Genomic DNA, 20,721 nt, shown 5'->3' on the forward strand with positions numbered 1-20,721 from the left:
AGAGTGTTGTAAGCTGGTAGCAAACAGGATGTGAGCATCAGTCACTGTGTGCAGATAAGAGGTTATTCAGAATAGCAAGTTCAGGCACAGACCGGGTCTTTTACCCGGTAGGGAAAGAGTGGGAGGAAGCAGGGGGGAAAACAGCTTTCAACCTACACACCACAGCCCTACCTATTTGGGTTTTCCCTGGCTTCTTTTTAACTGAATTATCTCACAAGCCGTCATTTTTCATTTTCAGGTACGATGTTCACAGGACGCCCCTGTGAAACAGGAAGCCTGTGTGTGTTTGTAGTGTTCTGAGAGAATGACAGGCACCTCAGAAAAATGAGACACTGGACAACCTCAGCAGCACCAGCAGCCCTGAGAAGAGGACTGGGGCACTTGCTGAAAGACACACCATCTACAGAAAGAAGGACTGATGCTTGGCTTGAACAGAACAAGGAAAGAAACAGAGTTTGGAGTAGCGCAAAGGAAAAGAAATTGGATGGAGTCTAGAAGCTTCTAGAAAAAAGCTGTGTAACTTCTACCTGGGGCTAAGTCACCATCTTCAACCTCTGACTCCTCGGGGTTTACTAGGAAGCTATTACTCATTCTGATCACTGCAAACAAAAAGGCTGCTGATCAATATTGCACAAGAGTGGTAAGTGATCAGTGATTAAACATCAGTGTATGAATTTATCTGACTTAACATGCCTGGAGTGGAAGGAAACAGGGAGAAACAATTTCTGAGCAGACTTCAGTGATGAAAATCGACAACTTACTCAAAATCAGATGATGATGTGAGGAGTTCAGAAGTAACAAGAAAGAGAAAATGTATGATATTCTCAGAAGGTTAAAAAGCTGCTTTCCTCCACATTATTCATGATCAAATATGCCTTTGAACAGATCTACCATCTAAGGGAAAAGAAAAATCTCATTTAGGGATGCCAAAGCAAGGCTATTTTGATGACACAGGTGTCATGCAACCAGGCCTGCTGTGACCTGAGTCACTGCTCCAAGTCTCCTGTGATCTTTTTCTTGATCAGTTTCACACAGGAAGCCTTCATATCTGACAGACCAAAAATAGCATACGGTGTACAAATGAAAATCCTGCTTCAAAAAAGGGTTGCAACTTTTTTTCTTTTTCAAAATGCAAATGCGCTTTCAGTACAGTGCAACGACGTCTGAAAGCACTTGTCCCTGCATTCCTCAGACAGACACTTATGACCAGTTACATTTAGAGATGATGCAGGTAGGAAAAAAAAGAGAACTAAGGGGTGTGTGTGTGTGTCAGGGGGGAAACCACAAAAACAGCAATTGGAATTGAATAGCTGAAGGTGAAAAGCAACCAAAAATAACATACAAATACCCCTACAGAGAAAAATGCACAGCTAGAAAATAAGCCCAAACTGCTGAAGGCCCCACCTAAAGGCTGAACAAAAAGGAATGGATGTCTTATATTGACTCCATTCATCCCACCAATACTGAAACACTTAAACAGCAGTCATCTTACCTTTCAGAGTTGCATCATGTACCAAACCCTGCTGAAAACCAGTAACCAGCCTTTGAGGATGCTGGTGCTGTAAAAACTCACCACTGCTTGCCCCTGCAAGAAGCCATTTACACCACCTCCAAAGCACCAGCCCATAAAAAGGGCTGGCTGCTCCAAAGGGTCCTTCTCTCTTCACAGTTGCACCCTATGACCACAAATGCTGACATCTGCCCTGTATGGTGAAGGACTTGTGTAATTACTGTGTTTTTCTTGCAAAAGACTTTCTCAGGCAATACTAAACACACCCCTAACAGAAGAGTTTGAAGGAAACTTGAGACATTATAGCTTTATTGCAACCTCCAGAATCTGGCTTTAATGTTGCTGATTCATAGCATTTTTAGCATGTTGGTATTCTAGACGTTTCTATTAGAAAGTCATGAGATGGTGCAAAATCACAGAGGGGGGCAAATGAAAAAACCTTTCCAGCTGTCTTTGCTTCTATAAAAGAGCTTATAGAAGTTCTTAAAGGCTCTAAAATAAAGTACACAGCTCCTCCCTTCATTGCTTTAAATGACAACGTGATTTTTAAGCCAATTTCATAATTTTTAAGATACAAATCTCTGTATAAATAGCCTCCCACACCAGTATTATCATATCCATTCATATTATTACACAAACACACCCTAAGATGGTAACATTACTGGTGTAACTTAAAAGCCATGCAACACAAACAGAAAATTTATTTGAGCAATTGCAAAATTCCCTTCCTTTCCAAACAAAAGCATGTCTTGGTACACACTGCAAGAAGTCTGAAGCTACACATGGCATGGACTGAAAAGCCGTTTAAAACACTCTAAAACTGTTTCAATTTTTTCACCTGATTCAAGAGGAATCAACATATAGTCAAAACACACACCAAAAAAAAAAAAAAAAGGCAAGTTCACTGAAGAAGCAAATTCTTCCCCTTTTAAATGCGTGTCTAAATTAAAGATTCAAAGTGCCAATGCAACGAATTTGCAAACCCTATTTTATAAATAGTAAGGGGAATAAATATAAGATGATGTGGCACACAAGTGGATACCTCTACCATAATTAAGGCATGGACTCTTGTCCCATCAGCCCAACCCAGACAAATGCATTTTCGGCACACGAGATACCGCTGGAGGGTGAGTGCAACTTGAGTGCTGGTGAAAGAGCAGAAGATAATTAAAAAAGTGGTTAGATCATAAGCATATTTACTCTGAAACTAAAATAATGCAAGTATTTTAGTTGGCAGGAAGACACTTTACTAGTCACAGAAGAAAAGGATGAAAAAGCAAAACCTTTCCTACAATTTCATTGCTACAAATTAAAATCAAAGCTTTCTAAATGAAAACTTTATTTTTTTTTCAAACAAGAATGACTGAAAACCTTGTCTTTTAATGGAAAGGGTCATAATTACATTTCTGCTTTCCCAAATTCAAAATTAGTCAGCTCTAAAACCTAGCAGCAAATGACACATCAAAGCACACTTGCTAAGCCAAGAACTAGGAACTTTATTCCTCCAAACAAATGCAGCACTGCCCAAGAGGCAGTGAAATATTACAGGTGTTTTAGCAAAACATAAAACAACAAAAAATTAGACAAAGTGGAGGTGTTTTACTGAATTTCAAATGCTGATTTGTTTTGGAAAAAACAAGAGAGATGGTTCAGGTTAGTTAAGACTCTTAATTTAGAGTCATCTGATTAGACTAACTAGTAAGCAGTTGTGGCAACACATCTTTCCCAAGGAAACATTGCAGAGATTAGCTCAGGTTGTTAGAACATGGTAGTACTAATAATGCCAGGGTTGCAGGTTTGAGCACTGTCCGGGCCATCCACTTAAGAGCTGGGCTTGAAGGTACTTGTGCATCCCTTCCAACACAGAATATTCTGTGGTTTAAGATGTACCACTATGACAGCATCTTGTTTTCCTGGCACAGAGAAACAAGCAGACAGAAAGCTCTATCTGACAACCCAATTTTTGCACCCATTTTACCTTAGAAGTGTTTGGATGATCTAAAAACCAGTGTGACTCTGCAGTGCTTTTTATTTATAAAAAGTATTTATACACGCATATACAGATAGATTAAAAAAATAATTTAAGCAGAAAAGGAAGGCACATCATAAACAATACAATTGCATTTGCCTCCAGAGCTGGGAGCTAGCACCAGACTAAATCTTCTGTGCAATTTGTCTCTGTGATAGCGTCTTTCCTCTTTTCCTGCCATGCAGCCACAAGTCTAGAAAGTGTTACATATCAATATAAAATTGTAAACCAAACCTACACTCTTTTACAAAAGCAAGGTCTGTATATTTAACCCTGAGCATTGAAGGGGAAAACCTTCAGTTGTATAGAAGAAGGGTAAGAGAGAGGAAACACAAATAAATTAGTGTAATGAGCAATTACATAAAAATAAATGCATTACATTAATTGCCAAAACAGGAAAAAAAATTCTGGACAAGTTCATCCTACTCCTTCAAAGCAAATCATGCAACAGTACAAATGCCAGCATTTGTCTAATTCTCAGCCATCTCAGCCACATCCTGACCCTCCAACTTCCCATCTCTCCCAACTGAAGACTGAAAACCTGCACTTTCCATGAACACCATGCATTCCTTCTTATACTTCAGCTATGCAGGAAAGCCAGCAAACTACTTACACCATTATATTATATTATATTATATTATATTATATTATATTATATTATACAGAAAAAGGTTTTTAACCCAGATGATGGCTGGGCACTGGAACAGGGAAGTGGTCACAGCATCAGCCTGAAGAGTTCAAGAAGTGTCTGGACAATACTCTCAGGCACACCGTGTGATTCTTGGGTATCCCATGCAGGGCCAGGAGCTGGACTCAAAGATCCCTTCTAACTCAGAATGTTCCATGATTCTATGATTCTATTAATGTACAGCCCCTTAGTCCTACAGTACTTCAGGAAGGGTGGAATTATGCAAGAATAATATCATTATTTCCAGGTAAATTTATTTATAAGTAATATGTCTGAAGGGAATTCCTGCAGAACTGAATATCTTTTGACCCACTGCTGGCTACTGGTGTATATGGAGCTACAATTATACTTAGGCTTTCTCCCAAAGCCTAAGTATAATTGTAGCTCCATATACACCAGTAGCAGGCAGTTCTTAAACCTGTCAAACATTCTCTCCAAAAGCCTTCAAAGTGCTCCTAGAAGCAGTGATGATCTCTGGAAGTGCAGTGATTCCGTGTTTTTCTGGGGCTTGAGAAGGCTGCAACCAGGCAGTGCAAAGCAATGGTACACAGGAGAATCTTTCAAATACAGCTTTTCCTTCATGGCAAGGACTTCAGTCCTAAAGATGCAGATCTTGTCCTTGCAAGGTCTATTTAGTTCTTCTCAACTATTTCAAGAGAACTGATTGCAAAAGTGCTACATTTATTACATTCTGAACCACTAAACCTTAACAGTGATTTTAACATCCCTCCTGCTAATGTAAAACCAAAACATTTCATGAATGATTTCCCTATTTTTACTGAAGCATGCAGAACCTTCGAGATGTGTGTTCCCACTCTCCACACTAAACGGCAAGGAAAAACGATAAAAATAGGTAAATAAAAACTTAAGATAAGGTATGCCAGCAATTAACCCTAGGATCTTGCATTAACTCCCACAGCCCCTGCAAGTTGCACTGTAGACACTTTTTTTCAACTGTAAACTCAGAAATATATTCATAATAGTTGCTTCATCTCAGTGAGTACCTTCCCACAAGTAGGCAGCTGTGAGATCTTATAAACATAGCTCTGTAACACGGGCTAATTTTCTGCTCAAAGCTTGAATGAGCGTGAATTCACCATTCAACTGGATTCTCTTATGCAAAATTCCAGCAGTAAGTTTCTGCTCCACGTACTGCCACAGACAATTCTCCATGCCATTGAGACTTCCCTGTACAGAAGCCTGTTCACTCCTCTGCTTACCAACAGTTGTCTTTCAGCAAGTTACACTGGTGCTTCAAAATCCTGAGAGCTCTCAGCTAGTGGTAAATTGCTACTCTTCAGCACTGCAATGAAATATAGCAATTCAGCATGCTGTAGATAGTGTTTTGGTATCTTAAGTCACTGGCTAAGGGCAGCAATTTGGCTTCTTTTCTACTGCAACAAGGTAAAACCCACTCACATTTAAGATCCTTAGAATGAGTCCTCCCACAAATTCCTACACTAGTTCACAATTTTTCCATAAGAGTCTGAATGGAATGTGAACAACTAAACAGAAATAAAGTAATTGAAAAAAATTAATTAAAACATACTGTCTCCAAAATTATTATTATGGATAACTAAGCAGGGGCCAGAGGCATCATTTATGGCCACAACAGCTACTTTCCACAGCTCTCAGTCCCAATTCTGTTGTTGATACTCAAAAGAATAAATGAAAAGCAGCTTTTCTGAATTCAGGAGTCCAAATTGGTGAGAGAACAGGAAAAAAAAAAAAAAAACCAAAAAAAAACCCACAAGCAATGTTTCAGGCTAAAAAAGGCCAACAATGACCCAAAAAAAAAATTCAGGAGGAAAAAAAGCTGTATGCCAAAGCAGGAAGGTCACTCCCTTTCTTTCCCTCCCTTGTTGCTTACCTTACATGACCACTATCACTGATGAGTTTGACATCACTTAGAGCTACAAGAAATTCTGGAGTCTTTAAAAGCCAGTTTTGTTGCCAGCATGTAGATAAACTTTGTCAGCATCAAGACTCTTATAAATGTGCTTACTCTCCAGAAAGGAACACAGCAGTGATGATGAGCATGTGTGGGTGCACCACCCCAGCTACCAAAGAACTCATCAGCTCCAGCCACCTGATCACTGAGATCCAAAGGTTGCAGGCTAAGAAGAATCATGGATACGACGGCATGGCAGAGCCAAAGTGTTCTATGCTCTCTTTTGTAATTAAAGGTAAGAATTGCTGTGAGCTTCAGTCCTGGACGCTGATTTTGCCCCAAGTGAAAAACATCTCAGGAAGCTCTTGCTAAAAGCAGCACATCTGAGGAAGGTGTTTCTTGCCCCCATCTATGAGGCCAGTCAGTCCCAGGGCAGCCAGACTGCTGAAACCATCCACAGGGCCACTCTGCAACAGCAACATGCCTGGTCCTCCAGAATATCTGCCTTTGCCCACACCATTAAATAAAGCATATGGTATTACTTCTGTGCCTGAATTCTTCCAAGCCAGAGAAAAGACACACAGGAATTAATTAAAAAAAACTAAGCTAGAAGACTGAAAAAATCATCCAAGCACATATTCGAGATCCACTTCACCTTTAAGGATGTCAGAGCTCAAGTGTCAAGAACAGGGACACACAATTGCACCTGAACCAACCACCCATGTTTCTCTGCTGCTTGTCAATGAAGCACTGCCAGACAATTAATTATGGCAACTCCTCTCTTCCCCAGCCCACCCATAATAATTTCTTGTCTCTGGAGCTGAGAGGGTATCCTGCTTTAAGCCAGCTCTGAGATACTAGAACAGGTGAGGAATGGTTGGGGATGGGACTTTAACTGGGAGTTAGAGTAGATTAAATGACAGATGTTAGGAAACTAAATAGCTTTTTCCTTGAGACCAAAATTTTACTACTGAATCATAACATGGCAGTTGTTGCTACTAAAGAAAGCAAAATCTCATAGTTGCTAAACTATTTAAATATTGACAAACTAAAAGTATCACAAAATCAGCAAGATTGTTACATGTCTCATAAAAATGAACTTTCCTCAGTATCTTCCTTTACCTAGAAGACCTTTACCAGACTTGTACTGATTAAAAATATCAGACTATGTATCAAAAGATAAAAGCAAATTACTTAGAGATAAAAAGCTTTATTAGCTGAAAAATACATATAAGCATGTCTTTCCCTAGATGCTTGCTAAACAAAACTTAACCAGAGGCTGCCACATGGGGCTTTCTTTTAAACAAATCTGTGTTCACAAAAGTAACTGAATAGAATCACAGAAGAGTTAGGTCTGGAAGAGACCTTGAAGATCATATAGTTCCAACTCAGCCACCATGTGCAGCAATGCCATCCACCAGACCAGGTTGCTTCAAGCTGCATCCAGCCTGATCTTGAACACTTCCAGGGATGTGGTACCCACAGCTTCTCTGGACAACCTGCGCCAGTGCCTCACATCCTCACTGCAAAGAATTTTTTCCAAACATCTCATCTAAATCTCTTCATTTAAGACTGTTCTGCCCTGTCCCGTCACTCTCTGCCTGTATAAAACGTCCCTCTCCCTCTTTTTTCTAAGTCCCCCTTAAAGTAAAGGAAGGCTGCAATGAGATCTTCCTGTAGCCTTCTCTTCTCCAGGCTGAACAACCCCAGCTCTCTCAGCCTGTCTTCATGAGACATGCTTCTGCCCTCTGATCATCTTCGGCCCTCCTCAACTGGTCCATGTTCTTCCTATGCTGGGGGCCCCAGAGCTGGATGCAGCACTGCAGGTGGGGTCCCACAAAAGCAGAGGAGGGGGGCAGAACTCCCTCCCTTGCCCTGCTGCCCTCGCTGCTTTGGAGGCAGCCCAGCAGAGAGTTGGCTTTCTGGCCTCCAAGTGCTCATTGCTGGTGCATGTAGAGCATTTCAGCCATGAGAACCTCCACGTCCTTCTCCGCAGGGCTGCTCTCAATGACCTCATCTCCCAGTCTGTGCTCATAACTGGGATTGCCCTGACCCAGATGGGGCACCTTGCACTTGGACTTCTTGAGCTTCATGACATACTGCTTTGTTATAGCTACATGCAGCGCTTGCACCGTGACCTCATCTAGCAAGTCTGCCCAGTCTTGGAATGAGAGTAGTCAACTAACTTTCATGTGCTAACTCTAACACTGGTCAACACAAAAATGACAACCAGCTAAATTAAAACCAGTCACACATAGTCCCTTCTTCATAAGGATTTTGGCTTTTGTTATTCTATACCATTCATTTGTATTAACTGGATTTATGAGGATACAGCAATTAGCAGAAAATAACACAGAAGGAGCAGGTATAAGCAACTTTCAGACTGCTGCCCAGACCCTGCCAGGCATGGTCTGTCCATGGTATTTCTGGTAGAGTCATTCACATGACCCTGCCTGTCATGTGAATGACTCTACCAGAAATACCACCATGCTGCAGGACTGAATTAAGGTTCAGTGGGGACACAGTAACTGCCTGAATCCAGAGCAAAGAAAGGTAGCTTCTCCAGCAACTCAAAGCCTGCTTTGGGCTGCCTGAACAGTATCCTCAACTATTTTTAACTCTTCAACTGTTATGACCAAGACTTTCAAATGTTTTTTTCTTAAGGTCTTCACCCAGGAAAAGGAGCCACACAGCACAATTTGCTGGGCACTTTCAGACAATGTAAAACACTTCACTTCCCTTTTAGAAAAGGAAGGGGGAAGTATAAGGGACACATATTTGGTAATTAAAATGGATCCTTTGATGTTTTGCTGAAGAACTGAAGCGCAAGACAGAAGTGCATACGCTCACCCACACCAGCAAGCCCAGTTAATCTCTGATGTTCAGCTACAGCTGGAGTTAGCGCAGCCACCATCGTGGGCGTGGTGCTCAGGGGCATGCCTTGCCACATTCACTAATGGACATGTCAGAGTGCTCCTGTGTGCCCACATCCTTCAGCCCATCATCAGTGAGGCCTCCTGTGCTCAAAGCACAGTGAAGCTCCAAGATCTGGGCTTCCTTTGCTGGCAGTGACAAAGGCACTTCATTATCTCTCTGACAATTGGAAAGAAACACAGGAGGTGATGAGCACGTAATGACAGCAGCATGGGAAAAGCCTGGCAATTGATTTTATAGACATCCTTTCCTCTTCCATAACAGCTTTTCAGAGGATGCACAACACAGGTTCACACAGAGCCACCTCTACTGCCAAAATTAAGAACCTTGGGCGACAGAAACAAATCTTGAAAAAACACACACGTGCACACATCCTGGTGCAGTTTTTGTTCCACCATTTCAGCCACGTCTTACGGACCCAATCCAGCACCAAGTATGTATCTGACTGAACATACAAGCAGCCCCAGTGGTTTAGGTGCAGCCTGTGCTCTCAAAGGTGAGAGCATCTCTCACCCCTTCCCTTCCCCATCTTCTCCTGCTGTCACCAGGTCAGCTCTGAGCTGGCTGGAAGCCGCAGGCACAGCTTCATGCCAGATTAAACAGAGCTGAGCCTACAGCCTGTGCTGACACTGGTGTTCCCCTGACCACAGTAACCATGAACTAAACAGGGAGCTGAAAATGAATCCAGCTAAACCAGCCCAATGAAAAATAACCTAAACAAAAATCATACAAAGAGTCTTCAGCCTGCTCATTACATAGTGATGGATGTCCCAAGTCTGAGCTGAAGAGGGGCTTGCAATACAGCCCCAGATCCATTTCACCTCCAGGAAAGGGAACAGGCAGTCACGTTCAGCAGGGTTCATGCATGAGAATGGCAGCCCAGACTCTGATCACTTCAAATCTGCTGTAAAACACCAAGAAGAGTCACTAACCCAGGCCACTTGAACAGCAAACAGCACAGTCCTGCTCTTGAGGGCAAACCAAAACAAACACCTCCAGCAGAAGAAAGTGTCCCATTGCCTTTAAACTTCTGTTCACATTTTATCTTTACCTTGGGGCAGGGACTTCATCCATTACCCCACCAAGCATCATGCAGCTGCCAGCCCTTCTTCTGTAAGGAATGGCTTGTCTCAGCAATCCCAAATGACAATGCCCAGCCTCCTCATCACCTCTAGTCCCCTTGTCATGTCAGCACAACTGTCACCTGGACTGCATGTAACCTGAATTGGGGACTTAAGCTGAAAAGCAACACAAGAATTAAAAGCAGAGTGAAACACAAGTCCAGCCAGATCAGTTGTGTGTCAGAGAAACACAGAAGTTCACGTGCCAGGAAGGTGATGGACCAAACAGTCAGAAGTGAGGGAGTGCAAACACAGCTGGGAAATGGATTCACCAACCTCACCGCAGCCCAAACCCAATGGGTAAAGAGCAGCTTGCTCCTGATTTCCTGCACTCTTTCAGTACTGCTTAACACACTTTGCATCACCTTGGCTGTGGGTGAGGAGCACAGACAGGGCCAGTTTATTTAACCTAAGTGGCCAATCTCCTCTGGTGGGTCAATGGCCTGTCACTGTGCAACCAACACCTCAGTTATACAGCAGACACCTGCCTGCAGACTATCCTGAGAGCAAGAGAACACAAATACCTTAGATATAAGGTTCAGAGGATTCCCTGGATATTGCCAGCTCTCTTGTCATTACTTGAAAAGAACTGCTTGTGCTTTGTACAGCTCTAAAACAGTTAATTCAGGTAGATTCCTGTGGAAAGCGTTAGCTCTGATGTTAAGTCAAGCAGCTGGAAGCCAGTGAAATGAAGAGCGTTACTTCCATGCACAGCTTTAGGAAATCTATTATTTAAATATTCTGTATAATTCTTGGGTTAGCAATTCAAAAATAAAACCAAAAGGGTTCAAGAAAAATTCTCCATAAATTGTCTAATATCTTGCAACTCCATTTACAGTATGGTTCTAGAAATTTTTATAATTTTTCTAGAAAGAGATAACCCTTGTTTCTCTGCACATAAATTTGAGGAGAAAATTTCTGATATTAGAGAGCTTTTACACAGGACAGACAAAAGTCTAAGAAAATGCATTTCAAGTTAAACTAGACAAATTCCAGTTTGAAACCACAAAGTATCCTTTTAATAATTAAATTAACAGTTGCACCAGCTTATTTAGGAAATTAATTTGTTAATGGAGTCCATGACACATAAAGCCTTTAACATGAATCTGAGGGGTTGTTTTGTTGGGTTTGATTTTTGGTTTTTTTCACTTTAGCTTCCCCAGATGTTATAAATGCAGTGAAATTCTGACAATTCTGTTATTTGGATCAGTCTAGGTGATAACATTAAAAACAGAGGAGATTATTTCCTGTCCCCAGTGTGAAACTGAACTTTCACAGGAAACCTCAGCGACATTAAAATAGGGAGGACAAGGTCCTGTCTCCCTCACCTTTGTGCATATGCAGATTGGATCAGGAGATTGTAACAAAGAACAAGCAGGGTCCTTTTCCTCTCACTCCAGCTAACACTGATCTTTCCACAGGATTTTAACTGTCAAAAGCCCAGATAGCATCACATCAGAGCAAAAGACACTTGCAGGAGGCACTCCTGAAAAGCCTCCCATGCCCAAAGGGTTTCCCACGGCCCCTGTCAGATGCCCTGGCAGAGCACTTACGAGAGACAGTGCACTAGACAGGGACAGGTTGGACATCAGCTCTTGCAAAGCTCAAGGACCACTCAGGAGTCCTCCAATCTCAGAGCCTGCTCCAGACGGAGGAGGAGCCTGGCTGGATCTCTGTGACCCAGTTATGGACCACGTACTTCTAAGAATAACTTCCACATCAAGCCAGGAGAATTTTCTTCTCCCATCCCCATAAACATATCCTTTACCCTCATTACATTTTTATTAAGACATCCCTCAGCATAAGTGCCAAATAAACGTTTCAGATACTTGAATTTCTTCAGCATGCACACAGCATGTGTGTGTTTCCCTATCTCAGACAATGCAGAGCAGACACAAAGAGCATAGGATGGATGCCCAAAGAAGCAGAGACCCGGGAAAAACCAGCAGAATAGCAAAGAGAAGCATGGGGACAAAAGGACCAGCCTTTATAACCGTGGGCTGCTCACTGAGACAAAAATACTGCAGCGAAACCAGCGAGGTCAAACATCATTTCCCCTCATCTGATAATGATGACTGAGGAAGTTTGAATTCATAAAAGGCACACACACATCACACACCCTGGAAGGACAATCCTACCAGCCTTTGTTCAAAGCAGGAATCTCTATAAGAATAAATCAGATTTTCAAGGGAGGCAGAAATAGGGCTTATAACAAAATTTTTCAGCCGCCCCTTAGCTTGAGCAGCACTAGTGGGCATAGCTATAATCACAGCAAACCTACATAATGGGTCTGAACTAGCTTAGCCCTTTCCCTGCAAGCAGAGAAGCTGCCACATCAGTAACTCCGTTGCTAGGGCAACTGCTTACTTTCCATATCAACTGCAAACTCGTTGCTATGGAGACACATATACAAGAAAAATTCCTCTCTATAGCCAAGGACCAGATGGTAGGGAAGTCATGGACTAACGGGCTATACTAAGTGGGACACAGACTACAGGACATTTAGATCTGTATGTTCACAATAGGATTAATCTGAACAAGTGAATTCACAGGTCTGGCAGTATAAACAAAGCCAGGGAACTCCACATCTACTCCCCATCATGTGATAACTTCATACTCTGGCCAACTATTATTAAACTGCTGAGCTCAATGCAGAGAGGTTTGTACAATCAAGGGCTCAGCATTTTCCCTTCTTCAGCCCAGCTCTGTCTCAATCCAGACCAGCCTCATCGCAGTTCCATGAACAGACAGGCTTTTGGTTTGCCAGGTAAGCCTGATGGCACTGCAGCTGATGTGGAATAGCAGCAATGTAAAAACAAATCCTCTCTTCCACATTCCACATCAGACCTAAAAGCACCAGGACAGGGCAAGTCAAAAAAAAAGTGATGAATCCTGTCCTTTTTTTTTTTTTCTTCTCCATTACAATGATCTCACATCAGGAAATTCAAGCGTTCATATGCAGGCAGAAAAAGCTGCAGACTACTAGATTCATATTTAGCCTCATGAATATAAACTAGTGAAACTCAAGACTGAGAAAACTACTATGCAGAGGGAGTTCAAAAAAGAATAAAGTGTTCAGCAGAACTTTTTTTAGAAAAATGATTACTGAAAGGCTACATAAACAAACACTGGAAAGCAACTATGAGAGGAAAAGCTTCTAGCTTTTCACAATGTGTCAATGCAACCAGAAATGCCTGCAATTCCCAGCACTAACTCCTTCCCCCCATACTGTATATGTTTCAGAGCCCATCTTGTTAGCATTTCATAACATGCCATTTGCTAAATATTGCTTTTTTCTTTTTTCCATGTAAAACCAGTAAAACAGGCAGACCCCAACCCTGCAATTTGCAATAACTGTCTGCAAGAAGTAGCATAAAATGATTCCTTACAGATGAAAGCCCCCCTTTCCCCTGCCTCAAGCCCCATACCAAAACCAGAGAACCCTTTAGATGGACACCTTCCTTCTGAACAGCAGAGATACTTGCTGCAAGGTACCAAATCAAGCCCGAGTGTGTGTGCACACACACGAAGGTATTTTCAAAGCCATCAGTTGACATTTACTGCTTTCCAAGTCCGCAATTAGCTGTCAAGCACCTGATTCAGCAACTCTGACCCAGGGCCAATTCTGCACTCAGGACTCTGTCTGCCACATCCCTTGGCCAGGACACAACGAAAAACCCAGCAGGGGACTTGAATGACCTGCTGTGGTGCATTTTACATTTGAGATTCCCTTTTCATTCACCTTAAAGCTGGCTACCTGAAGTTATTAGCATCTTCAGGAAGTAGAAGAAAATTCTTTCTCAAAATCTGTGATTTTCCTGGAATTAATAAAACTCCACCTTGTGATTCATACAGGCAAGGCTTCCCACCACACCTTGCTGTCTGGCAATGTAAGCACGGCCGTAATGAGGAATTTGAGACGCGGGTGACCAGTCATGCATTGTGCTGCACCTCGTCCCCACAGAGCAGCAGTGCAGCGTGGTATTGTTCAGATGAGCTCAGTGGATGGCCGGATATTTGACAGATAGACATGAAGACAAGTTCCTCCTAGGAAGGAAGCTGAAATCTAAATAGTCAACTTGTAAACAGAGGAAGAGGGTCAGAACAAAACACAAATGGCCGAGTTAAACACACGCCTTGCCAGTTACCTTATTTTGGTGGGTTTTTAAATGCACTGTGTGAAGATTTCTCACAGTCTGGAAGAGGGTCATAAAAGTCTTGTTGTGGCATTGTTATTATAGTCTCACTTCCAAACCAGAATTTAAGACTCTGGCTTAACCTAAACAAGATCAAGTTTAGGAACAGATTTTTTTTTATCTCACACACGAGCTTTCACAGCAATTAATTGATAAAAATACAAACATACAGTGTGTGATCAGTAATATGGGGATAGTGGATTCTATGTAATAATAATTTTTAAAAACAAAGAAAAGAAAAATAGACATGTCAATCCTTTAAAAATGAAAGCTCTGTAGAAAAGAAAGTTAACTCATCTAAAATGAAAAGTTGCTAGTTTAGGATAGTGCATGACTCTTTCTCTAGAGATACTTGAGCTTCTATTCCAGAGCTTTTGAAGTTAAATTGCACACAAAATAGGGAGAACAGCACCACCAAGAGAAGTCTAGTTTCAGGGTAACAAGTTACAAGACAATCACAGCATTTAACTCACTGAAATACAAAAGCTGAGTGCACCTATTGTTTCTGCCAGGGGAAAGTGTTCACTTTCTGATCTTCAGCCAATTTTAGAGACAGACCATGAGTGATATGATTTTACCTGCTATTTATTTCTCTAACCTGTGAGAAGGCCTCTGAAATTAATCTGCAAGCTGGTATTTTTATCAGTATACTCGTACTTTGCCAAAGATTCATCCAGTCCACTGCTTCTTCAGAAGGTCCCCTTTGGAAACTGATTCCTGCTCCCAGGCAGACTGACAGAGTAGAAGGCCAAGCAAGGGACTGCCCACACTGCTCTGCTCACTTTCCCATTCCCTTGCACACAGCCTCTTCCTGCAGGCGCTGCTGGGGAATCAGCAGTGAAGCCAGGAGACAACAACGAAGATCCAAAAGCAAAGATGTGCTCCCAGGGCTTCTGCTCTGCACCAGCTGCAAAAGTTATGTGAGCCCAAAGAACGACAGAGATTTTGGTGAATGGTAACCTTCACCTTTGATGTTACACCTGCCTCCGCTCTCTGAAGAGTTTCTCTAAAACTCACTTGAAATGGAAGAAAGCTTCATCACCATTACCTTCCTTGTATAAAAGAAAGAAATGTTCTTTTGGATTACAGCACAGACCATGGCAATAGAAATGGACCCTTACATAAGGCATACCCTTTCACTATACATTTGTATAAGCCAAGAACAGCAAGCAGCCTATTTATAACATGATTACATTCATCTAGAATAGCTGGAAACCATTACCACAGCATGATAACTAAAAACAATATTTAACCACTATGCATGAAGACACCAGCTGGGGGGAAAAACACACACACACACTGAACACTCTCTTACAGATGTCTAGACAATGAATTTAATAAAATCAGAATGAGCAATGCGAAAGAAATGCTGGCTCTCTTAACTTAATCAACGACATTACCAGGCACAGGGTTGTACATTCTATACTTCACTGTTAAGGACATTCTGAGATTAGCAGGTGAATATTTTCAGAGCCAGAGAGATTCCCATAGTTCCAAACTCACCTGACTTCGGTCTTTGTCCACTTTCTTAAAACACTTATTCAAGGACAGATTATGTCGCACAGAATTTTTCCATCCAGTGGGTGCATTTGCAAAATATGGAAAGTGTTCCAAGATCCAGTTGTATATATCCTTTACAGGCAGTCTTTTGGTTGGCGAATCCTCAATGGCCATAAATATGAGGCAGCTAAAGGAATAAGGAGGTTTGCAGTTGGGGTTCTGCTTGGCATCGTAGGGCATGTCAGAGTGGGCAGGAGACGGCGGCGTGTCATCACCGATGTCCTGAACAGGGCTAACACTCCTTAACACCGAGTCCCCAAAGCTTTTCAGCAAGTTCTTGCTCTCATGTAACCAGTTCAAATTAGTTAGTTCTTCATCTTCCATGGCCCCTTTATCTAATCTGATGGCAGGCAAAGAGAAATCTAGGTCCTCGTCATCATGAAGTGCCTTTGATAAATCACTATCTTGATAACGCTGGCTCAATCCACTGGGAACACTAATTCCTGAGCCCTCTGGCTTCTTACTGGGAGGCATGACTGGACCCATTTAGACAGCAGCTCCTGGGAGAGTGAATCCAAAGAAAAGGGAGAAAGAGAGAAAAGTTAGCTCATAAAAAGTTCCTGCGTAACAATTTGACAGCTTTTCCTTAACTGGTCACTTGGCCTTTTGCCACCTGTATTAAATATGACAGTTTCACATAATACTCATCCACAACTGTTGAATAAAATTATCTAAAGTCAGTACAAGGGAAGAAATTTCAGTTGATGGAATAAGATGATAATCCAGATACACCTCAGTTCTGCATGCACATGGAGTCCCACACAGGAAATTCCAAACCATGTCTCTTTAAAGAGGAAGTGGCGTTTTCAAACCATTGAATACCCCAATTGTATCACTTTAATAAGGATGTGAATTAAAAAATAATAAGAGTGACTTATGGCCAGTTGCTTCAGATTAATTTCAGCTGTTTCACATTTGAGGACAATACAATAGCACCATGATTAAAATCACGCTGGCTTAAGGCATAGGCAGACAAACATCCATACTGACTTAGCTGCACCAAAACTCAGAAATGAGAGCAGAACTTCAAAACCAGCAAGGTCAGGATAAAGTAGGAGGGAAAGCAACACCCGGTAGTTTTGGGCCCAAGGCCAAAAAATGGGGAAGCAAGTGCCAGAGCAATAGAGCACTTTAAAAATGCATGTAAACAGAGAAGATTTTAACGTAAGCTGAACTTATTTCAAACACGGTAGAAAAGAAGAGTCAGAAAGACTGCTGTGATGCTCAACAACAGCCTGTGAGAGGTGGGGTGGGCTGCTGAGGGTGCTGCATCAGCCAGCCCTGGGGGGACACCTGTGAGCACTAATACTTGGAATGTCCTGAGCACTTCCGGAGCAAAGTGAAGCTGGGCCCCTGCCCAATTCAAGAGAAGCAGACGAGCCCAACAATTCTACTTCAGATGCAGGAGACAGGCTACCTTAGCTTCTACAAACAAACTGCCAGGAATTAGCTCTTGGAGATGTGAACAGAAGTGGAACAAAAATTGGACGGAGTTAATACCAGAGTTTAAATGCACAAAACATTCTGCACAAACATTGAACAAGAACGAAATGATTCCCTGCACCGAAAACATAACCTCAGCAGTTACCTGAAGTCATGCAGTCACAGAGTCGATACCGTAAATGAAAGCCAAAAAAAGCTACAGGTAACAACAGAATGAACTAGCTGTCTGCAGGGACAAATAGAGAAATGCAGCCATTATGGGAAAGAGAAATTATGGACTTTAATTCAGCTGTCATAAAGGGGCAAAACCAAAAACTTTTAAGTTCTTTGTGTCTTTCTATAACGAAGTTACACCAAAGCAGGTATTTACTAAAAATGTAACACACAGAACTTTTCTGCAGGAAAGCACATCAACACACTCAACATGTTCAGTGAAAATGTGCAGTTTTACGTGAGTAAGTATCTGGAAAAAGAAAAAATACCGATGCAGATGTAAACACCAGGAAGCCAAACTCGCGTCGGCCCCACTTCCTATCTCTGGTCGCATCCAGCGCAACCAGAGATAAACAAGGGAATCGCCAGCGTCCAGGGGCACTGGCATTTCCTACCCAAGCCGCACACTTAACTTTGACTCCAAATGGAAGTTCCGTCCCATGAGCTTCTAAACAGGAAAATTATATGATGGCTGACAGTAAAGTAATTTAATTGCACTGTTGCTATGACAACACGCTGCTCTCTTTCTGTTTAATTTCCTTATTTGCCAGTATCCTCCCAAAGGGCCGTATCACTTCATGATTTTTTTTCCCCTGTCTCTCTCTCTCTCTCTCTCCCCGCTCCAGGCAGCGGGGGTGACCGGGCGGCCGCGGCCCCGCGGAGCCTCCTCGGGCCGGCACGGAGAGCCTGCAGGGAAGTCCGGCGGCGCCCGGCCGAACAGCGGCTCGCAGCGGGGCCGCCGCGGGCGGGCGGGGTGCCCGGGGCAGCCCCCGCGGCGGCGGGGCCCGACTGGGGCCACAACGGGGGAGTGGGGTACGGGGGGGCTTGCCAGCGAGGCCCGTCGCAGCTGCAGCGGCGCCCCATCGGCAGACAAAAGAGCGGCGGTCACGGCGAGCACACGTTTAAGCCGGACGAACGCGTTTAACCCGCGGCAGCTCCGGCGGACGCGCCCCGCACGCGCGCCCGCCGCGGCCGGAGGGGGGCGCACCGGGGCGAGCCCCCCCGCCCGCGCTGCCACCGCACCCGCCGCGAGGGGGGGCGGGCGCCCATTGGCCGCGGCCGCAGCCAATCAATGGCGTTGCCAGGCGACCGGGGCTGCTCGGACCGGGCGGCGCGCGCCGCGCACCCCGCCAATGCCGGCCAGGTGTCACCGGTCCGCGCGGCCCCGCGCGCCCCACCGCACGTGCGCGCGCGTGCCCCGATGTCCTCGCCCGGGCGCTGCCGGGACCCCCGGCGGGACGAGCTCGGGCCGGGCGCGGCCCCGCGGCGCGGGCACGGCCGGGCTCGGCGGGGTCACGGCGGCGCGCACGCCGGGCTGCGCACCAACTCCCGACCAAGTTGTGGCGCGGGGTCGGGCCGAGCCGGGCAGGACTGCACCGCGCCGCTGCCCGCGGCCGGCCCGCACCGCCCCGCGCAACCCCCGCCGACAACAGAAACAACAACAACAGCAGCAACTTACCTGGCGGGGGGCGGCGGTTTCACCGCGGCCCCTTCATGGCAGTGGCACAAAGTTTCATCTGACGGAGCCGGGCATGGCGCGCCCCCGCCTCAGCCCGAGCCCCGGGGGTGCCGCGGGGGTCCCGGCGCACGGGGCTCCGCCGCCTGCATGGGGCCCGACTGCCCCACACCCGCCCCGCGCTCCCGACGGGCAGCGGTCCGCCTCGGTGCGAGCCCGAGAGCGAGAAATTGTTTCCACTGCAAACAAAAAAGGCGACACATGACCACGGAGGGAGGGGAGAGAGGGAAAACGTGGGCTGGGCCAGCCGCGACGGGAGAAGCCGCGGAAGGGAGGGCCGCCGGCGGTGGGGGAGGGCGGCGGTTCCTGCCGGCCGCCGGCGGGGACCCGGCCGTACCCCCCGCAGGCGCTCGCCCACCCCGGCCCCCGCCCGGCGTCCGGGTCGTGCCGGGCCGGCGGCGCGGGCCGGCGGCGGGCGGGTATCCGAGGTCGGAAGGAAGGCACTCGGGAAGTCCCGGTGCGCAGAGAACCGGCAGCCGCGGCGCTCCCACTTGTGCGAGTCTCCTTTCCCCCCGCCCGGCCAGACCGACCCCGGCTGAACTGCGGTGTACACCGAAGGCACCGACGAGCCCCAGGAGCCCACGGCTTAGCGTAGCGGAGCCCTGCTTCTACCTCTCCCGCAAGAGGAGCGGGGGAGGCATCTTTCAACACCCTCCCAGTGGGCAGGTAATTCCTGCCGAAAACGGGCGAACCTGCCGGCCCGGCGGCGCACACGAGTCCGCCGGCCGGAGCCAGGCACCTGCCCCGCGGTGTGAGCGGGAGCCGGGCCCTGCGGGGTGTGCGGGCAGACAGGCGCGGATCCCGCCCGGCGGCTCTGCTGCTGGCTCCGGGCACCAGGAAACTACGGCCACTGCCGTGGTGTGCGGTGCACAGTAAAGAACCGTGTTGCAGAAATCTGCAGTAACTGCCAACGGAAAGGGGGCGGGGGGGGGCATATTTCCCGAAGGAAATCTGCTTTAAAAGAAGGTTTGACTCAGTTAGGAAATATGGTGCATTTTCTTCTCTGCTATCATACCCTGACATAACTAGTATTAACTTGAGTAAAAACACCCTTGCCATCAGTTGAATTAATTGAAGGGAATTAACTTGATTTAAAAATAAAGAAGTTGTTCAGTCTAGACAGCACTAGCTGAACATACAGTCTCCTATACGTTACATGCCAGATCTCAAGTAGCTTCAGTGATTTGCAGCACAAAATTAAAGTATGGCTGTCTACCCGCAAAACAAGTACATGGAACTGTTTCGTAGCCGGTCCACAAAAATCAAACATTTTCTGCTCTGGGTAAATGATGCTCACAGATTTAGTATACTATAAAATAAATTCTCCTTTCACTATAGAAAATGCCTGCTGCAGAAATGTATAAACAATATCACTTAAGTCAGAAATACAGGTATCCTTCCCAGTGCAGTCCTTCCTCAACACAGAAATTGTCACTAAGCTAGGAAGGAGAACATTTTAGCTGTTTTATTTAGAAAAGTTAGAACAGCTGCTCTAAGACCTTAAGGGAATTCTGCATTATTTCCCAATGGATGGGTTACCTCCTTTAATCTGTTTAACACTCATGAAATTCCCAGTTTTAGATAAGAGTGGCAAGCACCTCATTCTTAAAGTGCAGGGAT

At 44.9% G+C, this 20,721-nt stretch overlaps 1 protein-coding gene across 6 annotated transcripts in view; it reads right to left on the bottom strand.

Annotated features, from left to right (window-relative positions):
• Nucleotides 1-20,721, bottom strand: part of FOXN3 (forkhead box N3) — a 206,285-nt gene that overhangs the window by 114,576 nt on the left and 70,988 nt on the right. For 5 of the 6 annotated variants that reach the window (XM_059850127.1, XM_059850130.1, XM_059850128.1 and 2 more), the window contains one exon: nucleotides 15,873-16,429. In XM_059850127.1, the coding sequence (XP_059706110.1) occupies nucleotides 15,873-16,415 (543 nt within the window). In that variant the 5' untranslated portion in view covers nucleotides 16,416-16,429. Of the gene's footprint in view, nucleotides 1-15,872; nucleotides 16,430-19,044; nucleotides 19,277-20,721 lie in introns of those variants that run through there. The other variant, XM_059850125.1, reaches the window with a different exon arrangement.

The sequence above is a fragment of the Haemorhous mexicanus genome, chromosome 6, assembly GCF_027477595.1.
Source record: "Haemorhous mexicanus isolate bHaeMex1 chromosome 6, bHaeMex1.pri, whole genome shotgun sequence".
Taxonomy (NCBI): domain Eukaryota; kingdom Metazoa; phylum Chordata; class Aves; order Passeriformes; family Fringillidae; genus Haemorhous; species Haemorhous mexicanus.